Below are 23,242 nucleotides of genomic sequence, written 5' to 3' on the forward strand. Positions count from 1 at the left end.
GCGGTGGGGAGGGCAGATTTTGCAGAAGGTTGGGGCCAAGATCGGCTTTTCCTGCGAAACTAGCCCAGGCGAGAGGAGAGCGAAAAGGGCTGAGCTAATTGCAGCCTAACGTGGCGGCGGAGCCGGAGGCGTTTTTTCAGAGCCCAGAGCGAGAAGCCGCTGCTGCCGCCGTCTCCCTTTCGCGGTTTCCTTTCTCTCTCTCCCCCCCTTCTTTTTTCCCTCCCTTTCCCCCCTCCTCTCCCCGCGTTATTTAGAGAGGAGATTATTGCCTTTCTTCTCCCGAGCAGCCTCGGCTCCTCTGTTTTAAGGCTCTTCTCTCCCCGATCCCCCCCTTCTCCTCCGCCACCCCGCTTTCCTCCCCTCCCCGCGCAGACGAGGCAAAACAAACAGAAAAGAAGAAAAGAGAGAGGAGAAGAAGAAGAAGCCTGGGCAAATAGATCTACAATAATATTGCATCGCGGCGGCGGCAGGGTCGGAGGCAGCTCAGCCAGAGGAACCTACAAAGGCGCCCCGAGCTCCCTCCGCCTCGCCAAGCGAGCGGCGCGGAGCACGGGGGGCTTGGCCCAGCTCGTCGGCGTTTCTTCTTCGCCGCCTGCGCTCAAGGTAAGGCGGGCGACCCGGGCTGGCGGGGGAAGGCGGACGGGCGAGCGGGCTCCTCCTGCTTCTCCCTCTCTCTCTCTCCCTCTCTCTGCTTCCTCCTTTGGTTTGCACCGTGCGCGCCTTCCAAAGCAGGGGATCCCCCCTCCCCAAGTGGTTCTTGCAACTCAACTCGGATCTTGGGTCTTGTGTGTGCAGCTGCCTTTTTTAAAGCTACAGTGACACTTCCAGCCAAACCCTTCCTTTGCACCGTGTGTGTGTGCACGCGTGTGCACGCATGGCTCCGTGCGCGCGCTTGTTCCGCGCGGCCGCGCGTATGTGTGTAGCTTTGCCTTTTATTATTTTTTTTTCTCCCCCTTTAAAAAAAAAAAAAGACAAAAAAGGCAGGAGGCAGCAGCGATGATGGCCAGCTTGGCTGGAGCCCCCTCGCCCGAGGCTGCTCGCCTCTCGCTGCTGCCCTCCTAGCATCAAGCTGGAGAAGCGGGAAGAGGGGTGGAAAGGGGGAGGTGGAAAGGATCCGGGGCCAAGGGAGCTGCGGCTGGCGTGGAGGGAAGCGCGCGGCGCTCGCTGGGGCCCCCGCGGCGTTTGAATGGTACATGCACGAGCGAGCGCGCCTTGACAGCCGCTGCGGCTTTGGAGGGGGGGGTCGGTGGTTGGGGTGACGATGAGGGGCGCTAGAAAGGGCTGCCGGCTGCTTTGGGGGTGAGTGCGGGGCGGGGGGCAACATTGGCGCTCCTGGTGCTTTCCGTTTTCTCCCCGGCTGGGGGAAAAGGGGGGGGCGTCCCTTCTTTAGGAAGCCCCCTTCCCCGAGGGCTGGTTCTGCACAAAAGGCCAAAGAAATCGTGAGGATGATGAAGGAAAAGCGCTTGGGGGGAGCGGGTGAGAGGGGGAGCCAAAGCCCCAGGCAGGCAGGCGGGCTGTGAATGAAAGTCTGGCGCCAGCGATTAGGAGAGGGCGGCGAGCCGAGCCGGCTTGGCCCAGGACTGCCGGCGATCGTCGGTTTGCGCTGTCGGTACACGCCGCGCGCGGGGCTCCCCAAGCCCTGCTCTGGGGCTGGAGCTCCCCTTTCTAGAGGGGGGGGACACTACTCTCTCCCTCTTCCATCTGCCTGCTTTGCTGCTTCTGTGAAAGAAGAAGAAAAGGCGCCATGTTGCTCTTTTAATTTAATTTTATTCTTTGATTTTTGTTTGTTTGGGGGGGGCTGCTTCCCGCTACTGCTGGGAGCTTTTCTTTGGCAAAGCCAAAAGTTTGGAGCGAGCCTCCCTGAATGCCGTTTAGAGGATGACCAGCACTCAAAAAGGAGAGCGGCGCGGGGTGTTTGGATGTGTTGGGCCACTTGCACGCTGGCGAGTAGATGGGGATGCCTGCTTGAGTTTGTGCAGAGATTTAGTCTTAAAGACCCCCAGGCTGCTCTCTGATACAGAACTTAACCTGGGGCCCATTCAACATAATGGGATGGCCCTCCACGTGAGCCTACAGAAGACTGCACTTTCAATATAGAGGGAAGTTTCAGCTGGGACCCATGTAACTTCTTCCTGCGGAGGAAAGTGCAGGCTTGTGTGTTGTGTTTGTTTGTGTGCACACATAGGATGGAGGGACAGAAAGCACCTTGCAGACCAAGTTCTGTGCTTAAGTGAGCTGGGAAATTTTTAAAGGAAGCCACTTCCTAGCAATAGCTCTGGCTGAACTCTCCATCCACTCCCATAAAAAACCTAGGCAGATAATGACAGGAGGCCATGAACTTGCACCCCAATACACTCCTAATAACCAGATTACACCTCAGCTGTCAACTCCCTGGCTGTGCAGTTGTTCCACCTCCTGCATCCCTGGCTTTTTAAGGCTCCCAACTGTGGAGAGATGAGCATCTTTTGCACAATGGTCCCAGGCCTTCTATGTCTTAACCCACGGACACATTTTCTATGGAAAGGTTAAAAGACTTTTGCAAAAGGGAGGGGAGCACTAATATTCTCCAAAAGCTCTTGAGGACAAGGACTTATGGGGCAGAAAAGGTGCTGTGAAAAATGCTTGTATCCAGCTGCTGCCCTAGACCTGCCTTTGACCAAGAGAGCCCAACGTAGGGATGGTCCAGAGAGCAGGTTTTAGATTTGACCTGATAAAAGGCAGGAGGTGCAGCCCAGGAAGGTCTCCTGCACAAGCTCCCTTGATTCATTCCAGGGGGACTCCTGCAGACTTTCCTGCTGGACTCTAGTCCTTAGCCAGAGTAGTTTGGATGCACTTGAAGCTTTTGATAAGTGGCTGGCTGGCTGAAAGGAAGATGTCCCTTTTGCATCCTAGAGAAGGGCGGTGGGGGGGAGTATATTGCACTGTTTCAAGGCATCTCTTAAAAACCCGCAGTTTTCATTTCATCTCTTAAATGGGCATGAAGGAATTAAACTGCATGAGTGAATAACAGCATTAGTTTCAATTATTTTTTTTTATCCTGGCAACAATAAACTTTAGAAACAAAAGCGTTTTTACATCCTTAATTAGTCTGGCTTCCCATCTGTAGGCTTTTAAGTGTCTGTGTGCCTTGATTTAAACTTTGTCCCTCTTTTGGAGCTCCTTTCTTTGCCTGCTTTCCGCCTTTTTTGTTTTGTTTTTAATCCCTGCATACCATTTGCTGTAGTTTCCTATTGTTTGCAACCTCTCACCTTCCCTCCCTTGGCCTTTGCCTGCTTTGCCTTTTAGTTTCTGCAGTTGCTTTCAGGTATACAGATCTATATATATATTTCTCCCCTTCCCCTCCCAAAAAACACAACCCCACCCCATCATCAGCAGTATTGGTTACTATGGCCCCCCAGGGTGTGTATGTACAAAAAAGGGAAAGTTTTATCCATCCCAAACTTATTTTGCACTTTTGAAGTCTTTTTTTTTTTACTAGGATTTCAAATTGTAGCATCTAGAGTGTATATTAAATGAATAATATTCCTGTAGGCTTGTGTGTGAGAGAGAGAAAATGAAGACAGAGGCAACACCCTGGAAATTTCTGCAGTCTTTCAGCATTCTCTGCCCCAGGGTGATAGCCCTGGGCATGGAGTTGAATGGAGCTCTTACAACTGCCTTCTGTTTACCTTTTATGGTTAAAATAACAGCTTAGCAAAGAAGCAACTTCATGGGGAAGCGATTCGGTGAAATCATTGCAAGCTGTAGCAGCCTAGCTAGTTTAATCACCCCTAGAGAGCGGAACAACTGTGAGCTCAATGGGACACAAAATCATTTTGTGTGTAAATGAGCATAGGATGGTGGTTATTTCACTTTCCACGGGCAAATAGTTTTTACAAGCAGCACTTAGGCAGTTAGCACAGGAAGGCGGGAAGAAATAAGCTGCCTTTTGGAAGATCCTGGTGAGAGATGCTAGAAAGCTGCTCTGCACACCAACATGGAGGCAGTTTGGGTATCAGGTCTGTTGGTTGTTGGCATCATCCAATGAGATTTCTTTTGAATGAGAGCATTGCAAGACTGCCCATTCATTTCAAGCAGGACTGGTGCAGGAGAATTTCCCAGTGAATCAGTGTCTCTGCCTTCAGCAAACTCCCAGAGATCCTCTTCCTGTGTAGACAAACCACACAGGGATAATTTGAACTAATACAGTGTGCATAGTTTACACACACACACACACAATTCTTTCTTTTTTTTTCCTTTTTCCTTTTTCCTTAATTACGCTGTAAAAACTTTCACTTGAGACTGCCTCAGAATATGTCAGAAGTTCATTTCAGAAGCAGTAAACCAAAATACAGTTTGGTTCTTTCAGTGCATTCTTTAGATACAAATACAAAAATATTTACCTTTTCTCTGAATACTTTTTGATGGTATAGATACAGTGCTTGAGAAAAAATGTCATCTTAAGTGAATGAGAGCAAAAGACTCAGTTGCACGTTTACAGATCAGCTCATAATATCCATCTTCTGTGACAAAAACCAACACAAACCTGGGTGGTGTTTTTGCAGTCTGCGTACCCATCTTTCTAGTCCACTCTGAATTCAGATCTGGGTCCCCATTAGATTTAGATTAGCATCTGCTCAATTTTGTGGACTGCAGACTTGAATAATTTTTTTCCTGCATCTAACAAGTGAGAGACAGCAACAGTGCACAGAGGTAATTCAAAAAGCCATGCAAGGGAATAGTATAAATTGCTAGATTGCACAGTTGACATCCAGAATGAGAAATTAATATTGTAGCCATATTTAAAATTGCTGGAAAGTGAAGCCCATTGGAAACAGAGGGACTTACTTCTGAGTAAAAATGCTTGTGATGGAGCTGTGAGCCTGCAGTCCTAATCCCTCTTACCAGGGTTATGCCTCATAGAGTGGAACTTGATTCCAAGGAGACATATTTTGGATGAGGGACCCTCAGACAGAGATGTTGCTGTTGTAGGTTAGCTAGAACACTTGGACTACACTCCTGTTTCTGTAAATTCAATGGGAATCCTGCTTCTGCAAATCGGAACAGTCTGTACCTTCTGCCTTTATCTAGCGTCTGTCATTTCTTGCCAGAAGTCTCTATTGCAAGATAAAACCAGTGCAAAGTAAGAATTGAAGGGCTTTCTCTCTGCTAAGATTTCATTCTGAAGGAGGCGGAAGGCAGAAAGGTGATTATTCACGAAGGAAATTGCTGCCTTTAGTTATAGGGACTTCCTAGGCAGCTCCTGTAACACTATTATTAGGGGATAATAGGCTAGCTGGGGTCAGAACAAAGACAGGCAGCGCTGACATCAAGCTTCTAGCTGGAGACCCCCAAAAATTTAAACCCAGGAATCTAGTACGTATTAGAGCTTATTGTGTTCTTTGGTGTTGGGAGAATTTGTAGGCATCTGGGGAGATGGGGTATCTACAAGCAGGAAGAAATGGCAGAAGACAATGGGGCTGACACTCTTAAATTATTTGTTGAAAGCAAGTAGTTCCGTTGATGATGTGAAATAGTTGCTTAAGATGGCTCAGGGCAAGAAGCAAGAGTCGTTTGCTCTTTTAAAGAATTCAGCCCCTCTACTTGAAGGTGGTGCTATTGTCAAAATGCTAATGATAATTTCCTGCCAACTGGCTGAAGTTTCTGGGACAGCACTAATCTTTGGGGTAGCGCTCAGGTTAGATGTCCGTTCTCCACTTCTGCGTGTCAAGACAGAAAAGGATGTGGATCCGTAATGGGGTGATGTATTTCTGGTGGCAGAGTGGCAAAACAGTCAATTAAACGTGGAGTTTATATTCTTTGTAACCATGTCCCAAAATTACTTTTCAGTCAGTTTCTATGCAATTCGGAAAAGCAAATGTTTTCTGCCTGTTGGGGTGATTTTGTCCAAGCTAGTCGTATTGTTGCGATGATGTTAAAAAGGGAGACTTTGGATTCTGAGAGGTACAGTCAAAGGAGTCTGTAAGAAATGGAAATTCACTGTGAAATATTGCATAGGGTGTGCCTGTCGGATGTTAGCAGAATATAGATGCTCTGTGTTGTGACTGCAAATAAAAATACCAAGGCAATTAAATTATTCTCTGAAATGTTTCATAGCTGTAATATTTGGCATATTTTGCTGTAATGCGTGGGTGGGGGGGTGTTTAGAAATGAAGTTTATAGGCTGTGCCACTTGGAATGTCTTGCAAGATTTTGTGTTGGTTGCCTATATGTGTGACAGTATTCTTTTATCCAGATTATTATTTATTAATTTATATACCACTTACGTGTCGGAATAGCTTCTAAGCATTAAAGCAAACTGAAGTACCTGCTGTCTGTCAAAGTTTAAAATCTGATTGTTATGCTCTCGAAGGCTGAGGGCAATCAAAGTTTCTTGACATTTTCATAGAAATCTAAATTTTAGTGAATAAATTTATGGAAAGAAAGTTTTGAGTTTAAACTCCTTTTTTAAAAAAGAAAGAAAGAAATAACTGACTATAAACAGAATTGTTGTCTGTATGCCTAGATAGGTCTGTAATATATGACTTCAGCTGAGAACACAAGATATTTGGAAATGGTATACAGAGGGTAACAGTGGTCACTTTTTAAATGACGTTTTTTATTCTAGCCTCCTCTTCAGCTAGAAGGCTTTTCCTCTAGATAAAAAATAGGTATTAGTAGTTGTGTTGTGTAGGTAGTTTTTTTAAAAAAAATGTTCTATGTTTGATGCGAATTTTACTACATGTCTAAATGAAATGCCTTAGGTACTGAGGAAGTCACTAATTTAGAGGTGTCTCGTTACTGAGACAAACTTGCAAAAACCCCTGAATCCCAATTCACAAATTGGTTATTCGTTTGTCAGGGGATATTTCACATCTAACACATAAGCCCGCGACCTTTAATTAGAATTTTGCGGTTTGTTTTATGCCCCTTGAGGCTGACACCTTGAAAAAGATCCCCCCCCCCCCGCTTGATTTCTTATTGCTAATAAGCATCTTTTCTCTTTGCCCGCTGGTCCTTTGAAGAGTATGATGCAAATACACTTAATTACGAAGGTGGCAATAATTTGTTAGCTGAATATGTGATCAGGCAGATGCAAAAATGATCTTATTAGATCTGTGATCTCATTGGAATCAAGGTAAAGCACAGCTGTGCTTAAGAGGATTTTTCTTCTTCTCTTTTTTCTGTCGGGGGCTTCTAGGAGGAAGGCAGAGCGATGTCCCGGCTGTCTTTAACACGGTCTCCGGTTTCTCCATTGGCTGCCCAAGGAATCCCTCTCCCAGCTCAGCTCACCAAATCCAACGCCCCCGTGCACATTGATGTAGGAGGACACATGTACACCAGTAGCCTGGCCACCTTGACAAAGTACCCAGATTCCAGGTAAGGTCAACACTTTTCCTGGCAGCGTCCAACGTATGGAACTTAACGCATGGAACTTTGATAGCAGGAATTCAGCCGTAAGACTAGTAGAGTCGGAAACTGAGAAATGCTTGTGCTGTTTCCAGATTGAACCCTCCGATACATTCCCCGCCTTCTGTCTTGCAACATTGTGTTTGAAGCACCTGTTGCGATTGCTGTCCGCCTTCGCCAGTACCGCTGCTTTGTAGCTAAATAAATGTGCCCATTGAAAGGTGATTTTAACCCAGGTGTGTGCACACACTTGACAGCCCCAAAGAGAGTTCGCAAAGGGTTGTGCCTTTTCAGTGAATTTGTCACCGGTGGGAATTTGCTCACTTGTTCTCCAGTCACTTTTGTTTTGAAATTGTTTCGATGGAGCTTAATTTGCAAGTCTGTTTCATCTGCAGTAATCCTGAGCTCAGAAACAGAAAAAAGGAAGTGCAGCTGAAAGAAATTGTATTCATATGCGATTTAATGTGCTCAAGGTTGACTTGAGAGACAGTAATTTGTTGACTGCATTGTCATTTCTTGGTTCTTCCAGTTTATTTGGAAATAAGTCCCATTTAGGTGCAATCTTTGCCTCTAAGCACCTTCTTACAGGCACACAAGTCCGAAATAAATTAATAAGCAAACGTGCAGCATTGTACTGTTTGCTGGTGCCTTTCAAGGCAAACATCTTCTTCGAAGCTGCGCATAAGTTTGTTGCTGCACATATCTGAATTGTGTACCATTCTAGAGGTTAGATGCTAAAGACCCACCTATCTTGTAAAGCTTGTTGTCAAGATGCTGAGTTTCTGGGGAAGAGACTGTCCCGGGAAGGTGTTTAGGTTAAGTTTTAGGGGTCCCCCCAAAAAAACCTGAATGATGGATGGGATTTAATTTTTAAGTGCATCAGAATATGTCGGCATCAGATAGAAGGGGGTGGGTTGCAATTCACTGGTCCAGTTGTGTGGTGTAATGGCAATTAACAGAGGCTTGGTTCATACTTTATAATGATTCAAAGACTCACATTTGAAAAGAGAGGGAGCTATATATGCAAAACTTTCCAAGCTCTCATTATAAAAGAAGATCCTTCAGGTCTCAAAATTGGTACCAGGTCTGCAGACTGAGGGATAAATCTGTTAGAAAGATTCCTACGCAAGCCCAGTGCATGGTTTCTGTGCTGTTGAGAAAATCCTCAATTGCTTTTTGTAGGCTCATTGTGCAAGAACTTTCCAGTGAATGTCTTCCTGGGTCTGTCGATCTGACTCCATGTTTGCCTTGGCTGTCAGAGGTTCTGCTTCACACATTATAAGTGTGCACCTAAACATGCAGCGTATGGGTGAGACAGGCACATGATTGCTAACGTAGATCACATAGGTTCAGTGCTCAGAGGGCCAGGATTGTCTGCAGCTTCCCTGTCACTGTCAAGAGTACACTTGGTAGCAGGGTTTGTTTTGGTGCGTAATGTGTGGAAACCCCTCAGTGCAGGTCTTGCTGGGCTACAACTCCCATCATCTGTGGCTATTGGCCATTCTGGCTGGGGCTGATGGGAACTGGAGTCCCAACAAAATTTGAAGGCACAGGTACCCCGTCTCTGCCTAAGCAGCTAAAGTCTGGCAGTGAGATAATACATGTATAATACATGACCTTTACTTCTACAATATGGAAATAGGATTTCTTCTCAGAAAGATAAAGTGTTTGCTGAAAGCTCAATTTTTTGTGCAATTTCTTTTTGAATTTGAGTTTTTTTGCATTGATTCTGGCAAACCTCTAAACCCAAAGTAGAGATATCCTGCACTATGGCTGCGATTTCGTTCCGGGGTAGATGGAGTGGAATACTTTAATGACCTGTAGAAAAGAATCATGGCCTGAAATATTTATCATTTAAACTACGAAGATGATTAATTACGCTCCCCTGCTGTCTGATTTCTAAGGGGATGTTTATTTGAAGGTGCTGATTTGAAGTTTATTGCGACAGCATCAGCCCAGTGCATAAATATGCTTAATATAACAACGCGAGTGAGAGATTTGGGTTGTAAGGCTTTCAAATTGGGTTCTTCAAAAACTCTTCTGTGTGGGGGTAGCAGACCCACAGGTCATATCTGCCCCCTACAAACGTGCCTCCCTCATTTGCCTTTTTTGCAAAGAAAAGAATTTTATTTTTGTTGTTAATCTGTGTTCAGCTTGCTCCTCTTCCTCACCCTTTGCTAGCTGTTGTTGGTCTTTCTTAGGTGTCCAAAACACCTCATGTCTCTAAATCAGTTGCCTCTTTTTACTTTTAAAGGGGGCCTTTTTCTCCCTCTGGGGTGCTGCTGTTGTAGGAAGGTCTTAGGAAGAAGGGCTCCTTTCTGTTTCCCAAGATGGTGGAGCCTCAGAAGAGGGAGGAAAGGTAAAACGAGGACTTCCTTTCACCCCTGAACTCCATTCTGCTTCTTTGCTAATTAGCAAAAGAGTGCTGGGGTCTGAATATTGTGTGTTCGTCCAAATGTGTGTATGCACATCTGTGTGTTCATGCGAAGGAGGCATACAGCTTTCAGGGTTGGCCAGCCCTCGTTGTGGTCCTTGGGTCAGTAAAGGTTAGCCACTCCTGATATAAGTGGCCACATTCACATAATACACACAAAGTTGTGATATCACTTTAAACGGTCACGGCTTCCCCCAGAGAATTCTGGGAGCTACAGTTTGTTAAGAGTGCTGAGAGTTGTTAGGAGACTCCTATACCCCTCACAGAGCTACCGTTCCCAGAATGGCTTAACAATCAGGCCCTCTTCCCAGGGAACTCTGGGGATTTTAGCTCTGAGAGAAGGAATAGGTGGCCTCCAAACAACCCTCACCCATCTTAACAAACTACAGCTCCCAGGATCCTTTGGGGGGAAGCCATTTCTGTTTAAAGTGATAGGACGCTGTTTGAAATGTATAGTGCATTTCAGTGGGGCCTCATAGGGCAGCCTTTGTCGACCTGACACTCTCCAGATGCCTTGGACCACAACTCCCATCATTCCCAGCCACAAGGAGACCAGGAAGATAGAAGGGAGCAGAATGATAGTTTGGCCCATGTTGACTATGGCTGGTCTCCTACCAAGTCATACTGAAGGGTAGTGGAGATGTGGGGTGTATTGTAGGACATGCTTTTAATTCATGGTGCTAGTAAGGGCCAACTGTGCCCTGCCTGAACTCTACATGTGCTCTGGAACACTTCTGTAGCTCCATGGAAGCACATGCCTCACCTAAAAAAGGATATTGCAGAGCTGAAAAAGCTTCAAAGGGCAACCCAAATGATGAAGGTGAATGAATGAAAAAATTAAAATAAAGGTGATGGAGTGACTCCCTTATAAAGATAGGTTTCAGCATTTGGGACTTTTTAGTTTAGAGAAAAGGCGAGGAAGTGGCAACATGGTAGAGGTTTATGAAATTGTGTATGGCACTTAGGAAGTGGATAGAGAAAAGTTCTTCTCCCTCATAACACAAGGACTTGTGGACATCCAAAGAAGGTGAATGTTGGAAGATAAAGGACAGAGAAAAGAAAGTACTGATTCACTCCACAAACTATGGAACTGGCTCCCTCGGGAGCAGTGATGGCCACCATCTTGGATGGCCTTAAACAGGATTAGACAAATGCATGGAAGACAGAGCCACCAACGGCTACTAGCCATGATGGTTATGCTCTACCTCTGCAGTTGGAGACCTCAATGCCTCTGAATACCAGTAGCTGGAAACCGCAGGAGGAGAGAGGGATCTTGTTCTCGTGTACTGTTTGTGGGTTTCCCACTATAGGAACAGGATGCTGGACTAGAGTAGATGGGCCAGGCCTAATCAGCAGGAATGTTCTTGTGTTCTTATGCTTGGTTGTACAGAAGGTCCAAAGTTCAGCCTCCATCATCTCCCTGTAGAGCTGGAGAAGGCATTTTCCTGGAGGGCGGCTGCTTGTCAGTGCGGTCAGTCCTGAGCCTAATGGGCCTATGGTCTGATTTAGTGTAAGGCAGCCTGCAGGATTCCCATAATCCCCGGCAGAATGCAGTCCATGTCCATTAGCTGCAAAGCCAATGTTGGAAGAATTGCTTGAAGGCAGAAGGTTTGGAAGCCGCTGATATTATGTACGCAGAAGTTCAGAGAAAGTGCTGCAGCCCCAAACATCTGTTTCATGATTAAAGGAAAAAGCGGGAGTGGGGAGAAAGAAGAAAGAAAGGAGGGAAAATAACAACTGGAAATATTTAAAGTATTATCCACACTGGAATTGTTGAAGAGAAACGAGTATGAAACATGGAAAAATGAGACTTGAGGAAAATTAATTCCTAAGTTTAATTTAGGTGTGGTGAATCATAGAATTGTAGAGTTGGATGGGACTCCCTAGAATCATGTAGTCCAATCCCTTGCAATGAAAGAATCACAACTACTAAGTTTACAGTACAAACCTCTGGGGGAGGACCAGTCAAAGAGGATGATCTGTTTGTCTGAATATCGCAGTCAGAGAAATGGCAACAGGGAGTGGTACCTAGGGCATGCTGAATTTTTCAACTTTCAAATTCCAAAAACGAGAGGTTTTAAAAAGTTGTAATATGACTTGGGAATTCAAAAGATATTTTGATTACATTAATTTTAATTTAGCTTTGCTTGATAAGTAAAATGTGTGTAAAATTGCATAGAAATCATTAAAAATGATAGCCAAGAACTTGCAGTTTTATATTATATTATATTATATTATATTATATTATATTATATTATATTATATTATAATAATTATTTAATATTACTCGACATTTCAAAAGGTATAATGAAAATGCTTTGGTTTTCCAAGAGCAGTTAATATGCTTTTTAATCAAACATAGATTTACCAAGCTAAATGTTGTCCAATCACAACAATAATAGCAGATTTGAATAGCCAGACTCCTCACTGAAGAAATATGCAAAAATTAAATTTCTTCCCCTAAAATGACACACCCTAGCAGGACGCTGTATCTTAATATTCATGGGTAGCAGCAGGAAGGGCATTTGCAGGGCCAAATTGGTGGTGGCAGTGCAGGGGGAGCTTAACCCTTCCACTGATTCTTCCCTAGAGGCTCCCCCCCTTTTTTTCTTGGTTCCAAAGTGGGAACTGGGCCCAGTTTTTGAGTAGAGAGAGGGAGGTTTAAGAGGGAATCACAGGGCACTGATACTCCCTTCCTGTCTTTGCATGATGGCTAAGTAGCAGACTTACTGACAATGTAATTTGATGTTTGCACTAAGTGTAGCAACCTAAGAGTTCATAGAAGTTCAGAGGTGGTTTGTGTATTTCCTTTGTTCTCTTGATACATTAGCAAAATATGTTGCACGTTACCCACTCTGTACTTTGCTTTTGTTATTGGGAGCTAAACGATGAAGGATGAATCTCACACGATACCTACGACATCGCCTTACCCCACTTAACCTCTTCAGCAGTTGTACTGGAACTGATATAGGTGCCACAAAATACCCATTCTGCATTTGTAAAAACTTTGGAACTCCCTGCCTATTGACATCAGGCAAGTACCGTATTTTTTGCACCATAACACTCACTTTTTTCCTCCTACAAAGTAAGGGGAAATGTCTGTGCGTGTTATGGAGGGAATGCCTATGGGTGGCATGCCTACGGATTTTCCTCCTCTAAAAACTACATGCGTGTTATGGTTGGGTGCGTGTTATAGAGCGAAAAATACGGTACCTTCACTGTACTCTTGTCATGACCTGCTAAAAGCTTTTTCATTTAGAGAAGCCTACGGAGGTGTTGAGAAAGTTGATGCAAGCGCCAGTCTTTTTTAGTCTGTTGTAATCTTAATTCCTGCTGTTAGTTTTTTCTTATTGATTATTTTACTGTTTTATATTTTTTTTTTGTAAGCTGCTGCTTTGATGGTTAACCCCCCTCCATTAAGCAGTGTATAAATTTTTATGAAATAAATAATAATAATAACCTCTTAGGATGTTTGTGAGATAACGTTATCTCAGGAAACATACCTTCAAGGCAGGTCACACTTCTTACCCTTGTGTCGGGTTGGATGTGGGCTTGTCCCAGCGAGCTCTGCATTCAAATCCGTCCTTGGGCAAGCCATACTCTCTCACTCTAGCCCAGCTCACAGGGTTGCTGTGAGGAGAAAATGAGATCCCTCCAGCAATCCAGATCTTGCTGGGCTTCCAAGCCCCACCATCCCTGACCATTGACCTCGATGGCTGGAACTTATGGGAGTTGGAATCCAACAACGTTGGGAGGGCCACAGGTTCCCCACCCCTGGTATAAAGCACCTTCTCAGTGGTGGCTCCCCTCTTGTAGAATTCTTTCCCCAGGGAGGCTCTCCTGGTGACCTCTTTGTCTAGTTTAGGAACCAGGCAAAAACTTCTCTGTTTACCTGGGCATTTGTTTTGGCCCTTGGGTGAAGGGACTTTTATGTGAATTTGGTCTTTTTTTTGGTGGGACAGGATCTTCTAGACCTGCCTTTTGTTTGTATAGATGTGTCCGTTTAGATTTTTTAGGCTTTTGTCAATTGCATTTATTGCAGTGGCTTTTAATATTTCTGTTGTGATTGTAAGTTGCTTTGAGTCGTTTTGGAGTAATGCAACGAAAAGATATTCTTAATGATGATCATAACAGCAACCAATGCAATAAAAATAGTAACGCATACAGAGCATTGAACCCAATTGGCAGCTCTGTCGTTTAAACTCCAGAGGTAGGGGTGCTTGAAGTTAATAAGCAAAAGGTGAGAGAGAAAGAATGGGGAAGGAGCAGCGATTTGAGGATAATTCAAAAGGAGAGAGCAGTGACCCTTTAGCCAAATAAGGAAGAGGAGGGGAAATGTACAGTGGACATAAAAGCCAGCAAATTGGAGAAGTAAAAACGTTCTAGGTGCAAAGTACATCTAACCAGGGTAGCGTGGGAAATCTCATTAGTGAGGTAGACTGAGAGGTAAAGAATGGGTTAGCAGCAGGTGAGAGAGGAAGAGCCAGATATTTTGCCTATTCCAGAGCGGAGCATATGTTTGTATCCTCTTTCAGTGGCTCTTAGAGGCATTGATATACTTCCCAGATGCAAGGGTAACAAGAGGAACCACTTAGCAGTCTCCCTTAGAATTAGGTAGCCGAAATACCCAAGGATTCTCTTGACTTCTCGCCCTGATCATCTAAAGGTGAAAGCCAACTTGGACTTCAAGGCAAAGGAATCTCCTCTGTGACAGGAAGCTGAGGGGAACCTATTCTTTACTGGGTCCCCTTGAGCCTTAACTGATTAAGTATAAAATTGATAAGTACTGAGGGGGGCATAGGAGAATTAGGGGTGCAGGGAGGTGGAACAAAGCCAGTATGGTGTAGTGGGTAGAGTATGGGACTAGGGAGACTAGGGTTCAAATCCCCACTCAGCTATGAAGCTCACTGGGCTGACCTTGGGCCAGTCACTGTCTCTCAGCTTGACCTAGCTCACAGGGTTGTTGTGGGGATTAAGTGAGGAGGAGGAGAATCATGTACACCTCCCTGCACACCTTGGAGGGGGAAAGGTGACACATAAATGCAGTACAGTGGTACCTCGGGCTACAGACACTTCAGGTTACAGACTCCACTAACCCAGAAATAGTACCTCTGGTTAAGAACTTTGCTTCACGATGAGAACAGAAATCGCGCGGCGGCAGCAGCAGGAGGCCCCATTAGCTAAAGTGGTGCTTCAGGTTAAGAAGAGTTTCAGGTTAAGAACGGACCCCCAGAACAAATTAAGTTCTTAACCCAAGGTACCACTGTAAACAAACAAACAAACTGCTTGCGGTCTACAAGGCCTCAACATTGTTTTATGTTTGGGGTTTAGTCCTCCAGAGTTCGGAAATACGAGAGAAGGGGTTTTCCTAGAACAGGGGTGGAGGGAGAGAGGACTTGCAGGACTCCAGGCTTCTCATGGGTGGTGATCACAAAGGTGTGTGGTATGCAGATAGGGTCTTCAGGCAAGCATCTTCTCTTAGGAAGCAACAATGCTCCTGAATACCAGTTGCTGGAAACCACAGGACGGGGAGAGGTTTCTTGAGCTTGAATCCTTTCACATTCCTCACAGGTTGGCCACTGCAAGAACAGGATGCTGGAATAGATGGGGCATTGGACTGACCCAGCAGGCTCTTCTTCTGTTCTCCACCAGAGCTCTATGACAGCCAATTAGCACATACACACTTTGGCTGGCTTTGTATCAGGAACCAGGGAGGGAGGGGGACCTCAGCTTATCCTGAGGTTTTCTCATACCTCTTGGCACAACAGGCAAGAGTCACTCCTGTTAATAACGCAGAAGCAGATGTGGGGAACCTTTGGACCTCCGGATGTTGTTGGACTACAACTCCCATCATTCTTGCCTGTTCTTGCTGAGGTTGATGGGCATTGTAGTTCAGTAACAGCAAGAGGACCAGTGGCTCACCACACTCATTCTAAAGAATGGTCTTGCCTGCGTTCCCTAAACCTTGGCTTGGTTCACCTTCCCAGATAAATATGTAGTTGCTAGAAGATATTTAAAGTGTCACAGAGACTAAGCTTCTTAGCAACACCTTTCATGACCAAGATGGAAGCCAACTCATTTTCATTGAGACCTACAGTGGGTTTAAATGACAAGAAAGGAGATTTTTTTTACTAAAGTGTAGGAAGAACTTTCTGGCCGTCAGAGCTGTTCAACAGTGGAATGGACTCCTTCAGAAGGCAGTGGACTCTCCGTCATTAAGCAGAGGTTGACTGGCCATCTGCCAGGGAATCTTCAGATGTGATTCCTGCATTGCAGGGGGTTGGACTTGATTATCCAGGAGGTCCCTTTCCACTCTACGATTCAATGAGTCTGTCACCAGCTTTTGCAGACTGAAAGAAAGGTAACAATGCTTAAGGTTCCTATGTGGTTGGTGAAGGCGTCTGTTTGAAGAAATAAGGTGGGAGGGATTCTCCTTACTTTTTTAAGTTCTTACGCACATGCACTTAATTGGGCAATAAGGAAAAAGCCCTCTGGGAAGTAAAACTGGAATACATGCAGGTCTTGATCCAGGTCCGGGGCACTTAACTTTCCTCCCGCATCCTCACCTACATTGTTCGCCATCTCCATTATAACCTAAATATCAGTTAGAGTGCCTTGACAGTTAAAAATATCCAGCCTGAACTACTTGTAATTAAGCCCTGCTGAGTTGAGTGGGATTTTTATTTTCCCCACTGGGGACAGATGCATTGCCTGTAGCTGCAGTCCTTATATATACTCATCCAGGAATAACTCTTACTGAACTCCTTAGGTCTTACTTACAAGTAAACTTGCATAGGACAGGAAATTATCTTTCCAGTAAAGTCCCAAGTAAATCTTGGGTTTTTGGATTTATCAAAACCCTTAAAAGAGATGGCTTGCTCCTGGTCTTGAAAGGTGTTTTATGTCCAATAGTTTTATTTAGTATTTAATATTTTTTAAGCATGTGTAACTGAAATAATTGCCCACCCTTCCCTTCATTACCTCTATCTCCACCTCTCCCCCCTTTCTCTGTGGTTTCCCTTGTGTCAAATTTTAGATTGTAGGCCCCTTAGAGCTAGGACCTGACTCGTATACTCTGTCAGGCATTGTGCACAACAATGGCAATGTATAATAAATTATAATGTAGGGCTGTATGCAGCTATGTTCTACTCAGGGTAGACCTGCTGGAATTACGGAATCGATGTTATTCATGTCTGTTGCTTTCAATGGATCTACCCTGAGTAGACCTGGCTGCAGATACAGCTCAGTCATTCCCTAATCCCTCTAAATGGCAAACTCATGAAATTCTATTTTTAAAGAATTCATCAGCCTGAAAGCGAACAGTGAGCTAAGGTAGTAATAAGAATAAATAACGTTAAATCTTACATGTATTACCTTTCGTACAAAGACAGCATTTTTACGTCACAGTAAACAATGGTTAGTAATTTACCATCAGAGTGAAAGACTATGACTCCTGGCTTAGCATTACATCTGAACCAGGGGTTGTGCTTTGTTTTTCTTCTGCCAAACCACAACATTAAGTCAAGGTTTATACTTGGCTTGCCAGTCATGATTTATCTGAGCAAATGGTATGTTGCTCTCGGAAAGGATCTCTGTGTTTGGTGTATCCCATTGACCACAGTTTACTGTGATGGGCACTAATGGTTTACTGTGATGGGCACCTATCCTGTAATGGTTGCCGAGCCCCAGTGTGACCCTATGCATGTTTACTTAAAAGTAACTCCCACTCTGTGCCGTGCAGCTTATTTCCAAGAGTGTGCATGCAGGATTGCAGCAAGAAGTCAGACTTCCCTCTCACATCTGCTTCGCTCTGTTTTCTGTGTCTTCTGCCTCTCATAATGATTTATAAAGCACAGGCAATTGGCCCCTTATACTTTATTGATCCATTCATAATGCCTTCAGAGATGTTAGTTAGTCCATAATCTCAATGTTATTATTGTTGCAAATCTCAATGTTATTGTCAGATGTTTGCTGCAAATATAATATTTAGAGTGCTGAGGGCCTTTCTCCATTTTACCTGATTTCTGTTAATCAGATCTTCCAGTTGTTACCTGTTATTAGATCATACAGCATAAAGGCACTACCACTTGGCATATCAGGATGAAATTCCCCTAACCAACCTCACATATTTAGTCCATCATTTTCTGAAAATATATGGAAATAGAACCACAATTCAGTAAAACAAAGCAATTAATAAATAGGCAGTAAATATCAATAACAGCTGCCTCCAGTTATGAACCGCCCTGAGATCTTCACATGAAGGGGGGTATATAAATTAATTAAATAAAATCAGGTTCCCAAACAGTTTTTGCTAATTTCCTCAAAATTGAGAGTGAGCTACTCTAGAGGAAGAGGGTGTACTGCCTGGTAACCCATAGTTGATGACTGGAATATTCAAAACAGATTTTGAATGTGAATGAACAGGTCCATCCCTCAGTCTGTTCCCCATAACGTACCATCTTTGTCAGGCTGTTTTGCCAAAACACGCCAGGTTGACTTATTATACTTCGCCAGGAATGAATTAATTGTGTCACAATCAAAGCACAGTTTGGCTGGTTTGACCAGATTTTTAAAGAAGCTAGTTCCATTGCATTAATAGCAAGTGAAGCTACTTTTCATGTCAAGAATGCCAAGTTTATCATCGTAAGGGACCACTGCTCATCCAGATGTTGTTAGACTCCATCTGGCCACTGCTCAGCACGAAGCACAACTGGGGGCCCACAAGTTTAAACCTCTGGTCCAAGCCATCGCTTCTTCCGATTCAGCCGCTAAGAGACTAAGAATCTGCCGGAAGATTCAGGGCAGATGAAAGAAAGTACTACTTCATTCAATGAAGAGTTAAAACTACGGAACTGCCTCCCACAAGAGGCAGTGCTGGCCACCAATATAGTGGAGGAGGAGGCTATCAACAGCCACTAGCCACGATAGCTGTGCTCTGTCTCCACAGCCAGAGGCAGTAAATGCTTCTGAAAACCTGTTGCTGGAAACTACAGAAAGGGGAAGTACTATTGTGCTCACATCCTGCTTATGGGCTTCCCTCAGTGATCTGGTTGGCCACTGTGAGAACAGGATGCTGGAGACTAGATGGGCCACTAGCCTAATCTGGCAGGCTCCTCCCTACATTCTTATCCATCAGTCAACATTCTGGCCTACTTCACACATCACGTTAAACCATGGTTTAAAACAAGCTATGATTTAATGTGAAGGGGGAGCGTACAGATATGCGCCGCTCAGAAGCTCCCACAGCACGTCTGCCCAGTTGCTGCTGTGCAGTGGATGAAGCAAGCCACAATCTGGCATGTTGTGTCATCCAGGCTTGTGGTTTGTGTCACTCCAAATAAACCACAGAGTTCGTTCTCAGCTTGCTGTTCATTGTTTCATCCAAGCAAAGCACAAGCCTGGGTTTGGACAGCAGAATAAGGTTTGTTTTGTCTGTGGTATGGCAGGGGAGCAGCGCTGTGGGAACTTTTGAGCAGCCTGCACCAGCGCACTGCTCATTCACGACCAACTAATAGTTTGTTTTCAGCTATGGTTTAATGTGAAATTCCCAAGATGATCTTAGTTGAGCCATAGCTAAATCTACCCCCATCTCCAAGGTGGAGATGATAATATGGATCTGCCTTACAAGACTGTTTTAAAGTTTTACCTAGATAAAGGGCATGAACCACCTTGAGCTCTCAAAAGTGCCATGTAAAGATGGTAATTTGCTACATTGGTTATTCCTTTATGCTACAACTCTGAATCACCGTATTTTTCTCTCTATAAGACGCACCAGACCATAAGACGCACCTAGTTTTTGGAGGAGGAAAACAAGAAAAAAAATATTCTGAATCTCAGAAGCCAGAACAGCAAGAGGGATCGCTGCACAGTGAAAGCAGCAATCCCTCTTGCTGTTTTGGCTTCTGGGATAGCTGTGCAGCCTGCATTCACTCCATAAGACGCACATACATTTCCCCTTACTTTTTAGGAGGGAAAAAGTGAGTCTTATAGAACAAAAAATGCAGTACTTTTTCCTCTGTTACATTTTTTTGGTGTCTTTGTGTTCTTTTATAATAATTTTTATTATTATTATTATTACGTGCTACATAAATAATAATAATTGTAACATAAAGCACCAGAGCTGAAATTTCAACATTTCTGCTTTCCTCATTTAAAGTGGTGGCTATCAAAGTTTCTACCTTTGGGAAACATTTCTCCATTTACCTGTCAGGCAGGTAAATGGGTCTGCTGTAGGACCATGGATGGTGCAGAGGTTTCTAGGGTTAGGATGGGTCCTACCACTAGGCAGATTGAGGTTACTGCCTCGGGGTATGAAGGGGACAGAAGCGGTAGCCCCCCCTCCCCCGCCCAGGCATTCTTCCTGAGCTGGTCCCACCCATGGCTGTTTCCCTTTGAAGGGATCAGAGCTGTATGTGCTGTTATGTGCAGACTGCCTTTGTTCTGCCCCCGCTATCCTGATGTCCTCAGATGTAGTGAAAAAGCTGTCCTATCACCAGCAGTTGAAGTAAGAGCTAACTCCCAGTCTACTTGGCTTCTGCAGATGGAATGGGGACAAGGCATCATGTAGCCGTGTAGTGTAAGATTCATCAGTGCAAAGTTCCTTTGTGATAGTCACAGCCACACACCCTCATAACCACACCCGCTTCTAAGATTATACAATCTTCTCATTGTTGTTGTCTTATCTGTCTTGGGAGACAATGGAGACGCTGGCTTGGTCATGTCTACAGAATGGAAGATGGCAGGCTCTGCTCTGGCTTCAGGCACCAGACCCATTGGCAGACCAACTCTGTGTTACAAAGATCTCTGTAGACATGATGAGACAACCTTCTAAGATTATACAATAATAATAATTTGGGGTGCATTGCAATGATCAGTATAGATCTCCATGTGTGGCCACTCAGCTAGATCTACCATTTTCTGTGCACGTACATAAGCAAATGATTTGGAGTCCTCCAATATGTTCGACAGTGGAATTTGCTGCCAAGGAGTATGGTGGAGTCTCCTTCTTTGGAGGTCTTTAAGCAGAGGCTTGACAACCATATGTCAAGAGTGCTCTGATGGTGTTTCCTGCTTGGTAGGGGGTTGGACTCGATGGCCCTTGTGGTCTCTTCCAACTCTATGATTCTATGATTCAATCAGCACAAAGGGTGAGAAGAGTTCTTCGTGGCTAAAAAGCGCCCCTTTCATGCTGATTGAGTGGCACTAGGATGCTGGAGACAGGGAGCCTGCTGCAGAAACACACACACCCCGACCTGTGCAACTGTACCTCTGGAGCCATGTTGTCTTTCTCTAAATCCAGCTACCTCTATTCTAGAACACACATTTGGTTTACACAGGGTATCATGTTCCCCAGTCTAAACTGAAGGTGCATCAACATTCCGCAAACTTTCTGCAACTGCAGAATCCAGGAGACCCTCATAAGTTTCTGAGGAACCCCAGAATCCCCCTGCCACCCCGTGTTATGGTTTGAAGACCTTTGCTTTAAAAAGCAGTATCACATCTGGGGGAGGAGGGGGTTTCACCATGCTTTCCACAAGGATCTAGTTAAAATGAATGAGCTCCATTCTGCTTGAGGCATCATCCAGGCCACCAGGAGCCCACACCTAAGCAAATCCCATGGAAATGAGCGGAGATTTAATTGGGGAAGGGCTATAGCTTGGTGGTACAGCACCCACTTTGCATGCAGAATGTCTCACGTCCAGTCTCTGGCAGCATCTCTAGGTGTGGCTGGGAAGGCTTCTTTTTCTGAACCACTGGAGAGCTGCTGCCCACCTGTGTAGACAATGCTGAGCTTGGAAGGCCAGGCATCAGACTCTTTTTAAGGCAACTTCCTATGTTCACAAGAGGGTGCCGATTCATTCGTCCCTTGCTAAACTTGTGCACATTCATTATCCAGGCACCATTCATTTCAGTGGTGCGCACAAAGAGGTTCCAAGAGCTAGTTCTGGCCTCTCTCTGAGCTCAACTCTCCCAAGAGTGTCTTTCTAGAGTTGCCAGGCTAATGCTGTGTTTTACAAGGCAACACATCAGAGCGTTGGTGTCTCGGAGCCGTCTCCTCTGGGCTTCTCATTCATGTTTTCACCCTTCCTAACACAAAAGAGGCCATATTACACATTGACACCTGGGTGGAGATTTACATGACAGACTGTGATTGCTCTGAGAGAGAAAAAACCTGCGAAGGCTCTAGCAGCATCAAAGGCGACGTTTTTAAATAAAAAATAAAAAACCCACAAACAACTCAGCGCATATTACGAACACACTCTCACACATATGATAATTTATCTAGGTGGATAAATTCACTGGTGGCAGTTGCTAAATAATTGCAGACATGCTCTGTGTTTGTGTTGCTGTTTTATTATCACATATTCCTAATGTTTTTTAAACCAATCTGTAGCCTGCAAATGGGACGGGAGGGACTTGGAAACCTCGGCAGCCAGCTTTCCGAGTCTTGATTGCAGTGCGGTGTAACAAGTTTAAGTTGAAAGGCTTTATTTTTCATTTTTAAATCGTGATGCATCTCTCACACATGCACGCACAACTCCTGTTTCTTAGAACGTGCTTTCCTTGAGGAAGCCATGTTCTGTTTCAATAGAGAAGGGGCTGCGGAGGACTCGATCCAATTCAAGTTGAGGGAGAAAGCCTTTAGGGAGTTCTCATGTAAAGGTCAGCGATGTAAAGAGTTTCCTAGAGGACAATAGGAACAAAGCATGGAAGGGGTGGGCAGGCAGTTAGGCAAAAGGGTAGAAGGGGAAATACAGCAAACCTCAAATTTTTTAATTAAAACAAACACACATTCCATTTCAGTTGCTTAGTAGCATCACCTGGAAATACTTAGGTAATGTATATACCTGTGCAATTAGTATCTGAGAACTCCAGAAATATGAAGACAAATTAAATGACAAAAAACCCACCCTGTTAAGTGCAGAGTTAAAAGCACGAGATTAGGACAATTTGAGTGCTGCAAAGGCAGGCCGTGCTGAATGGAGCAATTCCTGCCCCCAGGGCCAAAGATGGCCGCCCTTGCTCCGTGCTGCAACACAAGGAAATCAGTGGAATGAGGGCCTCTGGAGAAGCGAGAAGAGACCAGCTTAGCCGTCATAACAAACATGTGATTTCACACACACTCACACACCATTTGTTTAAACCCAGTCGGCGGGGGGGGGGGGAGCAAACACACAGGCACATCACAGTGCATTGGATTTTGAGTTTCTGCTGTTCAAAGGTCAGAGAAAGGTAACGTGGCTCAGTTTCAGATTTATATTATTTTGGCAATAAGGTCGCACTGTCAGACTCGTGCGTTTCGTTGTGGAACTGGTTTTCTAGACTGCAGATCTGTTAATTTTAGGTCTGGGGTTGTGGCTTCTAAGGCAGCCTTGCAAATCAGACTTCCCCAACCTGGTGCCCTCCACACAGCCAGAG

At 44.7% G+C, this 23,242-nt stretch overlaps 1 protein-coding gene across 5 annotated transcripts in view; it reads left to right on the forward strand.

The window, feature by feature from the left end:
- The first annotated feature begins 472 nt into the window (after window positions 1–472).
- Window positions 473–23,242, forward strand: part of KCTD15 (potassium channel tetramerization domain containing 15) — a 65,006-nt gene continuing 42,236 nt past the window's right edge. The window contains exons 1-2 of one of the 5 annotated variants that reach the window (XM_082233523.1): window positions 473–603; window positions 7,181–7,359. In XM_082233523.1, the coding sequence (XP_082089649.1) occupies window positions 7,196–7,359 (164 nt within the window). In that variant the 5' untranslated portion in view covers window positions 473–603; window positions 7,181–7,195. The other 4 variants (XM_082233522.1, XM_082233525.1, XM_082233524.1 and 1 more) reach the window with 4 other exon arrangements.

This window comes from Podarcis vaucheri (genome assembly GCF_965113315.1).
Source record: "Podarcis vaucheri genome assembly, chromosome: 7".
In the NCBI taxonomy this organism is placed as follows: domain Eukaryota; kingdom Metazoa; phylum Chordata; class Lepidosauria; order Squamata; family Lacertidae; genus Podarcis; species Podarcis vaucheri.